Below are 14,134 nucleotides of genomic sequence, written 5' to 3' on the forward strand. Positions count from 1 at the left end.
GTTGGTTAAGCCACTGCCTTCGGTTCAGGTCATGATCCCAGGGTCCTGGGATCGAGTCCCACATCGGGCTCCTTGCTCAGTGGGGAGCCTGCTTCTCTCTCTGCCTCTGCCTGCCACTCTGCCTGCTTGTGTTCTCCCACTCTCTCTCTCTCTCTAACAAATAAATAAATAAAATCTTTAAAAAAAAAAAAAGAATTCAGAAGGGATTTATATTTTATTAACTTTATAATATTTCTGACATTTATGAGTACTACCTCCAATTCTTACTGAAGAGAGTTAGAGGAAAAAGAGAAGGAGGTACAGAAAAGGGAAGGAAGAGAAGGAAAGGAGAAAAGAGGAAAAGGAGAGAAGAAAGGGAAGAAGTTCAGAGTCCACACTGTCAATTTATGATGATCATGAAAATTCATTTTTTATTGGGGTAGAGACCTATCTACCACGTCTGGCTCCATGGTTCTTAGAGGTCCTCTAATCTAACTCATAACCAATTATTGAACTCTACTCTATCTCAACCAAGAAGACAAGATTTGGGAATTTTGATATTTGCTAAGTTCAATCATCAGTACCAATAAAGTCCTTACTGTAATTACGTTCTACAGTTAAGTTTTAAATTTCTTAGTAAATAGAAAGAATTATATAATTATCATTCCTATTTAAATGATTTTCATTCTAATAGTAGTTATAATAACATCAGTGGTTTTATTAGTATGAAAATAAAATACCAGGGAAACTCAATTATAATCTACTAGTTATTTCCTATTAAGGTTATTATAATTATAGCATGATATGGTACAAAAACTACTAGTCAGAAAATTCATAGATTTGGGGTTTTGTCAGTCAGGACCTTTTTCCCCCCTTCATCTCAGAATCAGATGATAAAAATGATCTACCTTATTCAATTCCTAGGTTTGTTGCAAAATGTATTATTTCATTTTTATATTAAGATAAAAAGTAGATAGTTTTTCAATGTACTCCAGAGTCACAATGCTCATTCCCATCTCAGATTTAAATGCCTTCAAAATTCTCTACAGTTTTCCTCAATGCTAATAAACAGAATTGTTTAGAAGAAAAAAATACTGAAATTGTTACTGCAGAATCAAAACATCAAAAATATTTTCTCACCACCCCTCATCTGTTCAATCTCACAGAAGTGCGTTCCAGTGGGAGTGTGAATAAATGCATGGACATGCTTAACTCCATTCTGAAAATTAGAAAAAAAAATGTTTCTAGTAAAATTTCAGCATATATCATAAAGCCAATTTCTTTAATTAAGCTGAGAGCACAAACAACTGAGGTAACCTTTTCAAAACGCTTCCAAGGGACCTCTTCCACATAGACTTGAGCTCGGATGACATGGTTAAAAGAAGAAAGGAAATGCTCACAGATGTTCATTGCAAAAGTTTCTATGCTTTTGATCTGTAAAAGGAAACAAAATGCTAGTGATCAGAAACACCGCCCCATTTAAGAATAATTTTTAAATACCCATGGAGTTCTCTTTCCTGTTCAAATGTTTTTTAGAATCAGAGGAATAGAGATTTTGAAAGAATCTGGAGAGAGACCTTTCACAAAGTCTCCTAAGTGTATTTAATAGATCACCATTAGCTGGTGAGACTATCCTGTTTTTAAAAGAAACATGCTTTGCAGAAAGAAATGTGTCAATTAATGGATGAGCAAAATGAAACTTAATATTTAGATTCTCCTTAGAGTGAGTTCAGTCATCACTCACGCCAACTACAGTACCACAGTATACTCCAAAACACTCTTGTGTCTCTATGACATTGGCCAATGGGCTTCCAAGTTTCCCAAGGAAAAACATTAATGTAGGGCCACTTCTGCTTCCTTGCTTTGCAAACAAGGCTCCTATGGACCATTCCTAGCTCTCTGCCCTATAAAGCAGAAGCCTATTTTCACACAAATTCTTCAGGATAGTCTCTAGACAATGTATTATGGTCTTAGCACAGTGTACAGATGATTTATGGCTCTGCCTAAGGTGGACTATTTGTATAGGTTTCCCCAGGATAGTTCTGTTTTATGCCTCTTGTTCCAGAATAATTATTTAACATCTTATTTCACTCTCAGAAGTGTCCTAGTTTAGAAAACAAAAATACTAACTCAAAAAGATATATGTTCATTGCAGCATTATTTACAATAGCCAAAATATAGAAACAATTTACACATCCATCAATGGATAAATGGATAAAAAAATGTGGTATATGTAAATGTGTGTGTGTATATATACACACACACACACATATATTTATTTATATTTATTATCTATACCATAATTATATGGTATCTATTTATATATGGTGTATATATATTTTATATATATATAATGGAATATTATTCAGCTATTAAAGAATGAAATCTTTACATTTGTGATAACATAGATCATAGATAAAACTGAAGGCATTATGCTAAGTGAAATAAGTCAGGAAACAAGCAAATACCATATGTTCTCATTTATATGTGAAATCTTAACAAAACAAAATAAAAGCAAACAGAAACAAATCAAGCTCATAGATATAGATAACAGATTCATATTTGCCAGGGGAGTGGGGAAGAGCAAAATGGGCAAAGAAAGTCAAAAGGTACAGTCTTCCAGTTATAAATAAGTCATGGGGATGTGATGTATCACACAGCAAATACAGGTAATAATACTGTATTGCCTGGTTGAAAGTAGCTAAGAGAATAAATCTTAAAAGTTTTCATCTCAAAAAACAAACATTTATTTCATCATCTATACAAATATCAAATGATTATGCGGTACACTTGAAACTAATAAAAAGTATGCCAATTATATCTCAATTGAAAAAAATCAAAAGAAAAAAGTGTCTTGGTTTGGATAAGAAATTATATGGTCATTCTACCTATAATGAATACATTCTAATTGTTTTTAATATCCAGGTCTATTCCTTCACTTTTCTGCATCTCTTACCCAGTACAGGAAATACAAGAATCTGTGTTACCTGACCCTCCTCTATAGCCCAGGATGAAAGCCTATTTTCAATTTATTTTTTCAGAAGAGCAATGCCTTTGTCCATAGCCATGTTTACGCTTGCTGGGCCACTTTGAGTAGCAAGAGAAAGATTCAGCAGGGAGGAAGGCCTTGCGGAAATCATATTTCAATTAAATCATTTCATGCATGCTGAGTGTGGATTTCATGTGAAAGTATGAGAAAAAGAAGCTTTCCAGTCTACATTTCTTGTCTTTTAGACTGCTTAGCAAATAGAAAAATTATCTTGAGTTCCCCAGAAATCTGCTGGTAGTCCAACACAGCTTCACTCACACTTAAAGAAAGTGGAAGGTGAAGTGCCAAAATGGCAGATTCCACCTGCTCCAAGACCCTTTTGAAGAGTACGCTTACCGTGATATACAGATACCAAGTGGTCATGGAGTTGAGAAAATGAGGAAGGCATTAAAAGTTGGGCAAAATACATCGTATACTCAAGGTTTTCTCCTATAGTAACACCAGAAAGATAAATGGTACTTTCTGCTATAAATGTATACCATTCTAAAAGAAAAAAAATAAATAAGCAAGAGGATTCAAAGAAAAGTATGACAAAAATGTGTAAAATTCTGTTCCGAAATCCTCCCTGGGCCTTGATTTGCCAATGATCCTAATTAAGAGAGAACATGTAAATTTGTCAGATAAGATTCTTTTCCTAAAAGATGTAGTAAGTTGAGAACCAAAAAAGAGAAGACGTGAGATTAAGAGGGGTGGGGCGGGAAAAGGTTTTCTGTAAGGCTGAGAATTTTAGAATAGAAATTAAAAAAAAAAAAAAAAAAAAAGAGGGGTGCCTGGGTGGCTCAGTGGGTTAAGCATCTGCCTTCGGCTCAGGTCATGATCTCAGGGTCCTGGGATGGAGCCCTGCATGAGCAGGGGTCTGCTTCCCCCTCTCTCTCTCTGCCTGCCTCTCTGCCTACTTGTGATCTCTCTCTGTGTGTCTAATAAATAAATATAATCTTAAAAAAAAAAAGAAAGAAAAAAATTAGTGGCTTAAATGTAAAAATAGGGTTAAAAATAAGGGGAAACTGCAGTTAGGCAAGCGATACCCTCAAATTATAGTACGGTGAATTCCACATCAAGATAGGCAGCGTCTACGAAGAATGACACCTACCCCTTTAAACTTTGCCAAAACATGAACTGTGTTCTTGATAGTGTCTGTGGGGATGATGTCTGAATTATCTCCATGCACGTAATCCTTTTTGGAGCTCAGAGTAAGTTGCACTGAAGTTGCCACTTCTTTGATGCTGTGGTATTTTCCATCCCGCTGAATACGGAGAACTCTTACCATATCCTTCCCATAGCCAGTTCGGACAAACTCCACCTCGTCATTCTGCAACAAAAACACAGTCCTCTTATTGAAGAAACCTGAATGAAAGCAAAAAGTCATCTCTGAGCTCTTCGAGCCTGGATTTAATCACATAATTACAAAAGGTGAGAGTTAAGAGTATTCATGAAAGTAAGACTACACCCGACCTTTGAAGAAAAATGGGAAATTTAACGGGGGAAAGAGAATTGAGAGAAACAGATGAAAATATATCCGGCTAGCCTGAAGACAGACAGGTGGATGGCTTTCTTGATAATAATAGCTAGTGATAACAATAGCATTATCTCCTGGACTGAAATCTTTACTTTGTTTAAATAAACATTTAAATAAATTCCTGCTAACTTAATCTTTGTAACAGCTCTATAAACTCATATTATTCCCATGTTACAGATGGAGAAACTGAGGTCCAATGAGTTTAAGGGACTTGCTCTACTCCACATAGCTAATGAAGGGTAGAGCCAAGGATTCCTGCCCAGATCCGTTGACTCCAGACTTTGTCCTCCAAACCACTATGTAGACTGCCATTCTTTCATAAAAATTTTTTGACTACATTAACTGAAGATAATTTTATCCTCTTTTTTATACTGAGTCATATTCTGGAGAAAATGCCCTGTGATCAATAAAAACAATTTGAAAATTGCTTCTTCTACTTGCTGCCGGGAAGAAGAGTAATTAGTGACAGGGTCCAGATTACCTCCAGGAGGGCAGAGCCAGGGCCATCTGGCTGCGGGAACAGCTATGCTTTTAGCGAAGAGACACTTAATAAAAGCCCGGTGATTGATTCATTAGTAGCCTTATCTGGAGCCGGAGCTCTCACTAGCAAATACATCCGTCTCCACAGCTAGGATTCAGAAGATTTGTCGCTGGACTTTACTGGTGTTTGAGAGAAGAGGCAGGAGGGAGCACAGGGGCAGAAAAACCCATTTTATTTAGTGTCAAAATCAAACATTAAAATGGTAGTGAAAGAAAGTGACAAAAATAAAAGTAAATCAGAAACAACATGCACTGGGTGGGGGTGTCAGAAAGAAGGAGCCTCACCGGCTAATGGCACATAGGCAATATGCTGAGGGCTGCCCCAGATTCTGTTTACGTAAAGCATCACCAGATCCCCTGGGAGGAATTGTAAAGTACTAACCGGCATCAGAAATGATTGTTAAGTTCTTAATCAAAGTGAGAGGGATGAGAGGCGGTCCTGAATCTTGGGGATGGAGCCTGCTAGGACATGCTGCTGATTGAAGGGGCGACTCTTGGAGAGGTCCCTCAGAAGCCTCTGACCCAATTTTCAAGGGACTCATCTTCAAGAACAGGATCAATAAGACAACTCAAAGAGCAGACTTAAAGGATCTGAAGAAGAATGATAATAGGGAAAGGGAAGGAGTCACGGCTTGTGGCTGCAAGGACTTTGGAGTCAGACCACCTCCAATTATGTCTTGCTATTTATAGCTTTGTGGCTTGCAACAAATAATTTGTTGGCCCCGAGCCCTCAGTTTCCCCGGCCGCACAAACGGAGATAACTCCCCTACTGGTAGAAGTTGCTAGGGAGTGTGAAAGTCCCAGCTCAGTTCCTAGTGCCTGGGGAGCCGTGGGGTCCACCCCCAACAACCGCGGCCACATCGGGCCTGGCTGTGGGCACAGCAGCGGTGGAGATGGCAGGAGGGATTTTGAGTAAAGGCACTAGGTTTTAGAGTAGAGAGCACTGCTGGTAGCAGTTGGAGGAAGACTCTGACGTGTCTTTTGAGCCACAAAGAGATTCCACCTGGGCAGGGAGGCAGTTGGCTGGATCAGGGGTCCTGGCTGGCAAGGACGAGGGGTCAGAACCAAAGGTCTCAAAGATTGTCCATCAGCCCCAGGACACAGCAGGACTCAACAAATGTGACCCCTCAGTCCTACGCCCTGCCACTCGATACCCAAGCTGCAGTAGCTCAGTCTGCGAAAAGCAAGTGGTTCCTACATGATACACAGAGTCAATGATAGCCACCCTTTGGGTTCCCTACCCTGCTCACCTCTCCAACTTCATGTCTTGTCACAGCCTATTTCAAACTCTGCTTCAGCTTTCCTGAGCTCATTGTGCTTGCCCAGCCTCTGCACAGTCGCCCTGCTTGCAGGCCTTTGAATTTGCTATGCCTTCTTCCTTAGATACATTTCCCTTCCTTCCATCCAACTACCAACCCCTTCACCTGACGAACGTCTTCTAGTCACCCGTCAGGTCTCAGAAGCCACGTCCCCCAGTTATCTGCCCAGTCCTTCAGGTCTGGAGTAGAGTGTCTCTTCTATATGCTCTGGAAAGAGTTACTGCCTTATCACAGTCTTTATCAAATTATATGGCAATTGCCTCATCATGTGTCTGGTTTGTTAAAAAATGGGAAACTATGAAAGTAGGAGCCAGTCTTTCTCAGTTGTCATGGCAACTCCAGTGCTCAGCACAGTGCCTAAAACATAAATAGGTGCTTAACAAATGCGGCATGACTGAATGAATTGTGCACCGTCACCTCCACTATTTGTGTGGTGACATGGAATAGTTAATGATGATACCCCACAGATTTCAATACAGAATTGCCTCCTCAGCCCAAACCTGGGGCAGGAAGTTCCTCTTCCTGTGAAAGTGGGGAAGGTGCCATCTGCTCTCGGATCACCACAACGTGGAGATTACAGGCACAGCTGACTGGAGAACAAAGGCCGGGGAAGGGCAGAACTGGGTGTAGAGAGAGTCTTGGACGCAGCACCGAGAGCTCACATTGCTGACAAGACCGAGCACTCCACACAGCACGGCCATCATGGAGCTCCCACATGGTGCGGGCTGGAGAGGTCAGCCTTCCTCAGCGAGCTCCCGACCAGGGCTTGGCACCAGAGCAAAGCTTGAGTAATCACATGATTGGGTAATAAGTCAGCAGAAAAAGAACATAACCGTCTGAGGACGGTGCAGAATGAACAACAGCAGTGTGGGATGCCTCAGAGTCTCTCGGCAGGACCTGACAGAACAAATAATGGGTCCAGACCAGAAATGAGGCTGTTCTTCTCAGTAAGACTTACACCAGTCTATAGTCAGAGAAATCAGAAGTAGATGCCAGAACGCTACCATGTAGAAAACACAGTATGGTGCAGAGATCCCTGTCCAAGATAACTGTACAGTAAGATATGAAGGTTGCTCTCGTGTGGAGAGTAGGCAGGTGGCTGAGAGGATGGGCTCTGTGCTCTGGAATCAGGCAGTGCAGGGGTGTACCTTTGTTTTTCCACCTATTATCTCTGCAGGTGGAGGCGAATTTCTCCATCTATAAAATGGAATAATAGTAGTAGCACCTCCCAGGATTGCTGTGAGGAGTATGTGGGAAAAAACACAAGGCACTCAGAAAAGGGCCTGGCAAATAGTAAGTGTTCAATAAATGTTAGTCATAATTATCACTGATAAATAATAACTACATGTCAAGTTTAATGTCAAAGGGTTCCAATTACTGTTAGAGATAAATACCCAGATTGCACACCAATCCAGAAAGACTGCTCCTATGACAAAGCCTACTTCTGCCTTCATACTTTGGATGTCTGTCCTCAAGCTTGTGTGCCCTTGGGAAACAAAGTTACAAGAGGTAACTCAATTTCCTAGAGAGATACTCTGGATGAAACATCAGACCGAATAAATTTTTACCTGGCTCTACACAAGACAATCCCCTTTTCTTAGACATGCCTTGAAAGATAAGGGGATAGAAATCATGACTTTCATGCAAGTAATATTGGAGAGAACTTTCTGAGATTGTAAATTAGTCTTATTTTTCACTTCTGTAATGGAGTAGAAAGCATTGTCTTATTTGCAGGCCACACTGAAAATGATGTAGGCTGTCTAGCGGTTTCTAGCCTGGAGTCTGTTGTTAACCCCTGGAAGGCCCAGAAGATAGATTTGAGGTGGAAAATATTAAGAAAGATTAAAAAAAAAAACTTTTGTAAATTTAAAGATGACTCACATTTTCTCTTAAGTCTTAGAAGAGCTTCTGCAGGCCTCATCTCTTCCCTCCATGACAGAGAGAAACACTGTTTATTTAGCTATTTAGAACTGAGCGCAGGTATAAAAATCAACTCAGATGCAGTTTGCCATGATGGAAGAACTGTACTTGGAGACAGGCCTCTCTTTCTGCGTTTGGAATGTTCTGGAAAAGTTCTTCCAGTTCTGTGCCCAGGTTTTTCCTTTGCCTGACTATTTCCTTGGGTATTCATGAACAAAAAGTTTTCAGAAAAAGATGCTGAACTAATATGAGAAAAAGGAGTACTCATCTGAACAATCTTAATATCACTTTGGCAGATCTTAACAATACATAAGGATAAGAACAATAATGGTGAATCATAACCTTAGAAGCAGCTGGTATTTTTTTGGCTGCCTAGGATCTACTAAATGTCAGATGGGAAAATATTGATATCTAGTAGAAAATGTCATGTTGCTCTAGGCTGTAGAGTGGATTATTTTTGCTCTCAAGGAGGGATATGCCCTGAGTTATGTTCAAAGCGTGACTCTAAAGGGATTTGTCAGGCAGATGCTTCAGAAACAGTCTAACAAGTCATATGCATAATCACGGTAGAAGGAAGGTGACCTGTTAGCTAATGAAGACTCTATGTACAGGTGCCCAGTGATTTTCATACTTCTGCCTATTACAAAGGAAGAGAAAACTCAGTCACTAAATGTCAGGGGAAATGCTAATGTTCTTGCCAGCCTCTCCACGGCGCCAGTAGCCTTAAGGGTGGGAACTGGAAGAAGGCCCTCGGGAGCTTCTAGATTGGGGGCAGGAACCGCCTCCACAAAGAATTGATGGAGACCTCCAGGAACACGGTGGGGAGAAATTTTTACTGAAACACATACACTGAAAGATACCTCTTTCCAAATGTGTAAGTCTTGAGAATAAAAATAATAGTAGCAACCACTTAGCGAGGGTTTCATCTGGGTCAGGAACTCAGCATGTATTATTCCCTCCGATCCTTTATGAGGACCCTGCGATGTTGATATTTTTAATCCACATTTGACCAAGGGCGATGCAGGGTTAGGTATCCTGCCAAGGTCACACAATTATTAGGTGACAGAAGGCAGGGGAGCGCCCCCCCCCCCCCAATGACATGCTCTTTCCCACTACAGGCAGAGTCTTTAGGGATGAGACTCTGGATGGCCAACCCATTCTTTAGGGAGAGAAAGGTTACAGAGGGAGGGAAAAGTCCATGCTACTGCAGAAACTTAAGTTGCTATGCCATTTTTAAAATTCCATTCATTGGACTCTACATTATCTTATCTATTCCTCCCAAACTCCCTGCCATTTAAGACGAAGAATCCCTGTTTTAAAAGAAATGGCATGTAAGTGAGCTGTCCAAAGTCCCGGGGCTACCAGGTAGACGGGGACTGTGGAAAGAGCCCTGCTGAGACTGAAGAGCTTTATTCTGCTTACACTGCACCAGACGGAACTCACTGATGCCGAGAAATACCCTGGTCCAGCCCATCGCTTTCTCTAGAACTTAAGTCATGGTTTTAAATTGCAGGGGAATTCTTCACTCTGATTGATTCTGTGTGTATGGTTAGGATGTTTAAGTTGTGAAGTAAGGGAACAATGAAAAGCTGATGGCCCTTGGAGACAGGATGAAAATTAAGCTTCGTGTCTTCAGTAACAGGTATTACATAGGAGTCAAAGACTGACTTTCATCTGGGCAAGGGCGACCGCAAACAGGAGTGATGTTGGTTTATTTGTGGTCATTAAACCTATATCATCAAAGGACTGTTTTTAGCCCATCAGCAAAGACGAAGGCATAACTGTGGCACAGAAGAAACAGGAAACAAGGTGGGTAGGAACCAGCACCTAATAAGCATTAGTCATGTGCCAGAGGCTACGTACCCAGCCTCTCCCTGAACCCTGAGAGCACTCTGTGAAAGCACAGATCATGAGCCTCACCTTGAGAAAAGGAAGCTGGCAGTGTTGAGGTTAAATGGTTTGGTCAAAACCACATGGCTGTTGCAGGGGCACCTGGCTGGCTCAGTCAGTGGAATATGTGACTCTTGATCTAGGGTTTGTGAGTTCGAGCCCCACGTTGGGTATGGTGATCACTTACAAATTAAATCTTCGTGTGGGGGGACCTAAACCAGAAGACTTTGGAGAGGCAGGGTCAGGCAGGGAACCCAGATCTGCCTGATTGTTTTCACTATACCCATTTGCCTTTTTGAGATAACATTACAAGTTCTTTAAAATTGGATTTTGCCTGCATACTCCTTTTTATTTATCTGTCTAGATTGAATTCATTATAAATTCCACATAACCTCAGAATAGAAACATCTGAAACTGTTTTCATTCAATCCATGCCTTCGTCTGTATTTATTTAGTTCCTTCTAGAAAATAAACACCATGGTAAGTACAAGAAATACAATAACAAACCAGGAAACATTGTTCTGCCCTGATAGATTTTATACCAGAAGTTTATACCCTCTACACTAGAACAAGCCCTTTCAGTAAAAAATCAAGAAGTTCGTATTTTAGGCTTTGCAGACCATCTAGTCTCTGTTGCAACTACTCAACTCTGTCATTACAGCATAAATAGTTATACATAATGCATAAATGAATGGATATTGTTGTGTTCCAATAAAACTTTATTTGCACAAACAGGCAGTGGGTCATATTTGGTCAACAACAGTTTGCTGATCCCTGCTCTTGAGAGAAAGACTCAGAAACATAACCAAGTAATTAGAACACATTGTGATAATGACTCGCGTTGAAAAAAATACAGTGAACTCTGGGATACCTAAACCAGATTGAGGGAGATCAAGGATAGCTTCCAGAAGAGATTGGCATCCACAAAGCTATGAATGATAGATAGTAATTAACAAAATAAAACTGTCCAGTCTTCTTCCATTAATTCTATTTAGGTTTTCCTTTAACATTTTTCATGAACAATTCTTTGTTTTACGAGTACTTATATCATGTTGCTCTTCTCATCAGTTTTCATCAAAATAATTCCAGTCCCTCCCCCTTCCTCCCACAATAAGGATATCAACTTTTTCCTTCACTCTGTCATATTTTAGATTTTACTCAGCACATCAACAGTCCTATAAAAGTTTGAACATTAAACTTAAACAGATAAATTTTCTAACATGTAAATCACCTCAAAAAGCTATTGAAAATGAAAAAGTAAAGCCAGCAGTCTGACTTCCAGAAATCCTCAAAGGATGACCAAATTTCAGTGAAGGCCCTATAGACCAGGGTTTGAAGAAACCCAACTTTATCTCAACCTCAAGAAATTTTCGCAGATAAGAATTCAAAGAATATGGACTCACAGCCAAAAATAAAGAAGCAGACAGGGTAGTGAGGTATCATGAGAGAGAATTGCATAAACAATATACAGCAAACTATGACCTAAAGAGACATTGGATATTGGAATTATCAAACATAAAATATAAAGTAACATGTTTAATAGTTTTACAGAAATAAAAGAACTGAATATATCTCCTTCTTGATATAGTGTCTCTTCTCTTGAGCAAAAAACAAGAGACCATAAAAAAGACCAAGCAAATCTGAAGGGGAAAAAAATATTGAACTTCTAGAAATGCAATACTAAATGCATTAAGAAACAGATTAAACACAGAAGAAATAAAATTAGTTATTTGGAAGAGATAAATTAAGTCACAGAATAATATTGCCTAGTTTGAATTTGAGAACTGGAAGATAGATCCAAATAAAGAATTAGGATTAATATAGACACATAGGAGACAGAGTACATGCAAGAGACATAAAACGCACTAGGATGATATGACAGAGAGAATGTGGAAAAGGCACAATTTCAAGGAGATCAGGCAGGACTGAGATTTTCCAGAATTACTGGATGAATGAATGCAAACTTTCAACTATGAACTATGAAGCCCATGACCAAGTGAAGAAATCTACTTCGTTCGCAGTTAAAAAGAAGGGATTTTCTACTGTTTTGAGAAGTAATTGTACAGTGAAGGATCTGTGGTATTTTTGTCATCTTCTACTACTTGGTCTTCAAAAGTGGGTAATGTGAAAACCATTCTATCCAGTTTGCATTTTCTCCATCTGCCAAATTCAGTTTCTTTTCACATTAATTTGCTGTTTTTAGCAAAATCCAGGACTCACTAGAATCTAGTCTTTAGGATAGTGTTGAAATCCCTGAAGCCCCTCAATGTCCAGTGTAGGGTTTGATAACAACTTCTTGCGTAAGAAAGGTCACCGACTACACCATCAGCATGCTCAGGTCAGCAACAACTGGAGATAAGAAAGCTTAACTGAAAGTTGTCTCTGAAAGTGGCCTAATAGCGTTTTTCCAGAGCTTGAAACAAAAATGGATTTAGCAAATAGCATCCTAATACAGATGTGCCCCAGCCCAAACACAGGAAGGGCTCAGGTTGTAATAAAAATGATCTTAGCTAACACTTGTGGATCATTTACTTTGGCCAGGATCCATGCTAAGCATGGGATGAGGATAAAATAGGAATTGTCTTATATACTGTTCAACAAATGTTCATTAACCTACATAACTGAAAACAAGTTGTTTACACTCCCTAAATGCATCAATGAAGCTTAAGCCTGGGGTACTCAGCTATTACCATTATATTACCAAGAGCTATCACAAGATAAAATTAATTTTATTTTATTTTAACTTAGAAAAATAAGCTTCATGCTATGAACATTTTTAAAAATTGATTAAAAGTATGAGGTTGTTTTTCTGAATGCAATAAAAACATATATAGAACAAAATGATACCCACGGAGAAATGATTCAGAAAAAAAATTTTTTTATTTACCAATTTGATAGATTGCAAATCTGTCAGATACAGCATAGCCCTGGCTCAGGGTAGCAAACCTCAAAGTTTAAGGCGTACTAGCATCTCCTCAAACCTTGTAAAAAAAAAAAAAATGCAGATTCCTACACCCAAGCCGAAGAATTCTGCAGTGAGGCCCGAAATTCTGCCCCTTCTGCAAGCACAGGAAAATGTGGGCAGGTGGTCCAGCCATCCCTCACAAAACTCTGTCTTTAGAGTTATAGAGCCCCAACCCCTCACTTTCCCATGAACCCTGAGTCCTGAAAAACTCCAACTCAAACATAGAATATTTGCAAGATTCCAGTTTGGTCTGGGTCTCTAAGTGACTATCTGGACCCATAACCAGAGGGAGAGACCAGAGCCATAATGACTTCCAGGCATAGGGTAAATTGCTACTTTTTATGACAGCATCTTTAATCATTGAGTCAATTAAAGAAATTCTTTTCCTATTCCTATCTAATACCTTCCCTCCTCCACAAAGAGAATGATCTCACCTTTTTATAGTCATGATCGTAATGAGCCATTTTCTCTTGGCCTTCAACTTCAAATTCAGTTTCAAGAGTAAAAAAGAATAGTTTGGGCAAAACAGATGTTTTCTAATATTTTGTATTTGACCTGAAGGGTGAGCGGTCAATATATTTACCTGATTGCGTTAAAACCAATGGGACACCAAGACCTCTTGAAATGAAAGCACCGCATTGATTGGCTAAAACCAGAGGTGGAGACAATATGTAAACATCTTTGGTAAAATACAATTAAATTTGCTCTGACTTTGAGGCAACCCTTTGAAGTAGACTTTAGGAAATGTTTCTTTAAGACCGAGAGTGTTAGAAGTGATAGATCCCAATTATGACTAAGATGGAAGGTTTAATCATTTCTGCTTAATGTGTGAATGACAAGCATTTGTTTTCACTTCTAGAGCATCATGAGGGAAAGAAAAACATGACATATATTTAATTCCACATCTACTGATCAAGATGGAGTTTCCCTGCCTACTGAACTTCCTACCACATGGT

The 14,134-nt window shown here is 39.5% G+C and overlaps 1 protein-coding gene across 1 annotated transcript in view; it reads right to left on the reverse strand.

The window, feature by feature from the left end:
* Positions 1-13,723, reverse strand: part of LOC132001962 (uricase) — a 29,873-nt gene extending 16,150 nt beyond the window's left edge. The window contains exons 1-4 of the mRNA XM_059376968.1: positions 13,613-13,723; positions 4,119-4,337; positions 1,297-1,413; positions 1,120-1,198 (exon numbers count right to left, since the gene is read on the reverse strand). Of these exons, the coding sequence (XP_059232951.1) occupies positions 1,120-1,198; positions 1,297-1,413; positions 4,119-4,337; positions 13,613-13,642 (445 nt within the window). The 5' untranslated portion in view covers positions 13,643-13,723. The remainder of the gene's footprint in view (positions 1-1,119; positions 1,199-1,296; positions 1,414-4,118; positions 4,338-13,612) is intronic.
* Positions 13,724-14,134: the final 411 nt, after the last annotated feature.

The sequence above is a fragment of the Mustela nigripes genome, chromosome 14 (genome assembly GCF_022355385.1).
Source record: "Mustela nigripes isolate SB6536 chromosome 14, MUSNIG.SB6536, whole genome shotgun sequence".
Taxonomy (NCBI): Eukaryota; Metazoa; Chordata; class Mammalia; order Carnivora; family Mustelidae; genus Mustela; species Mustela nigripes.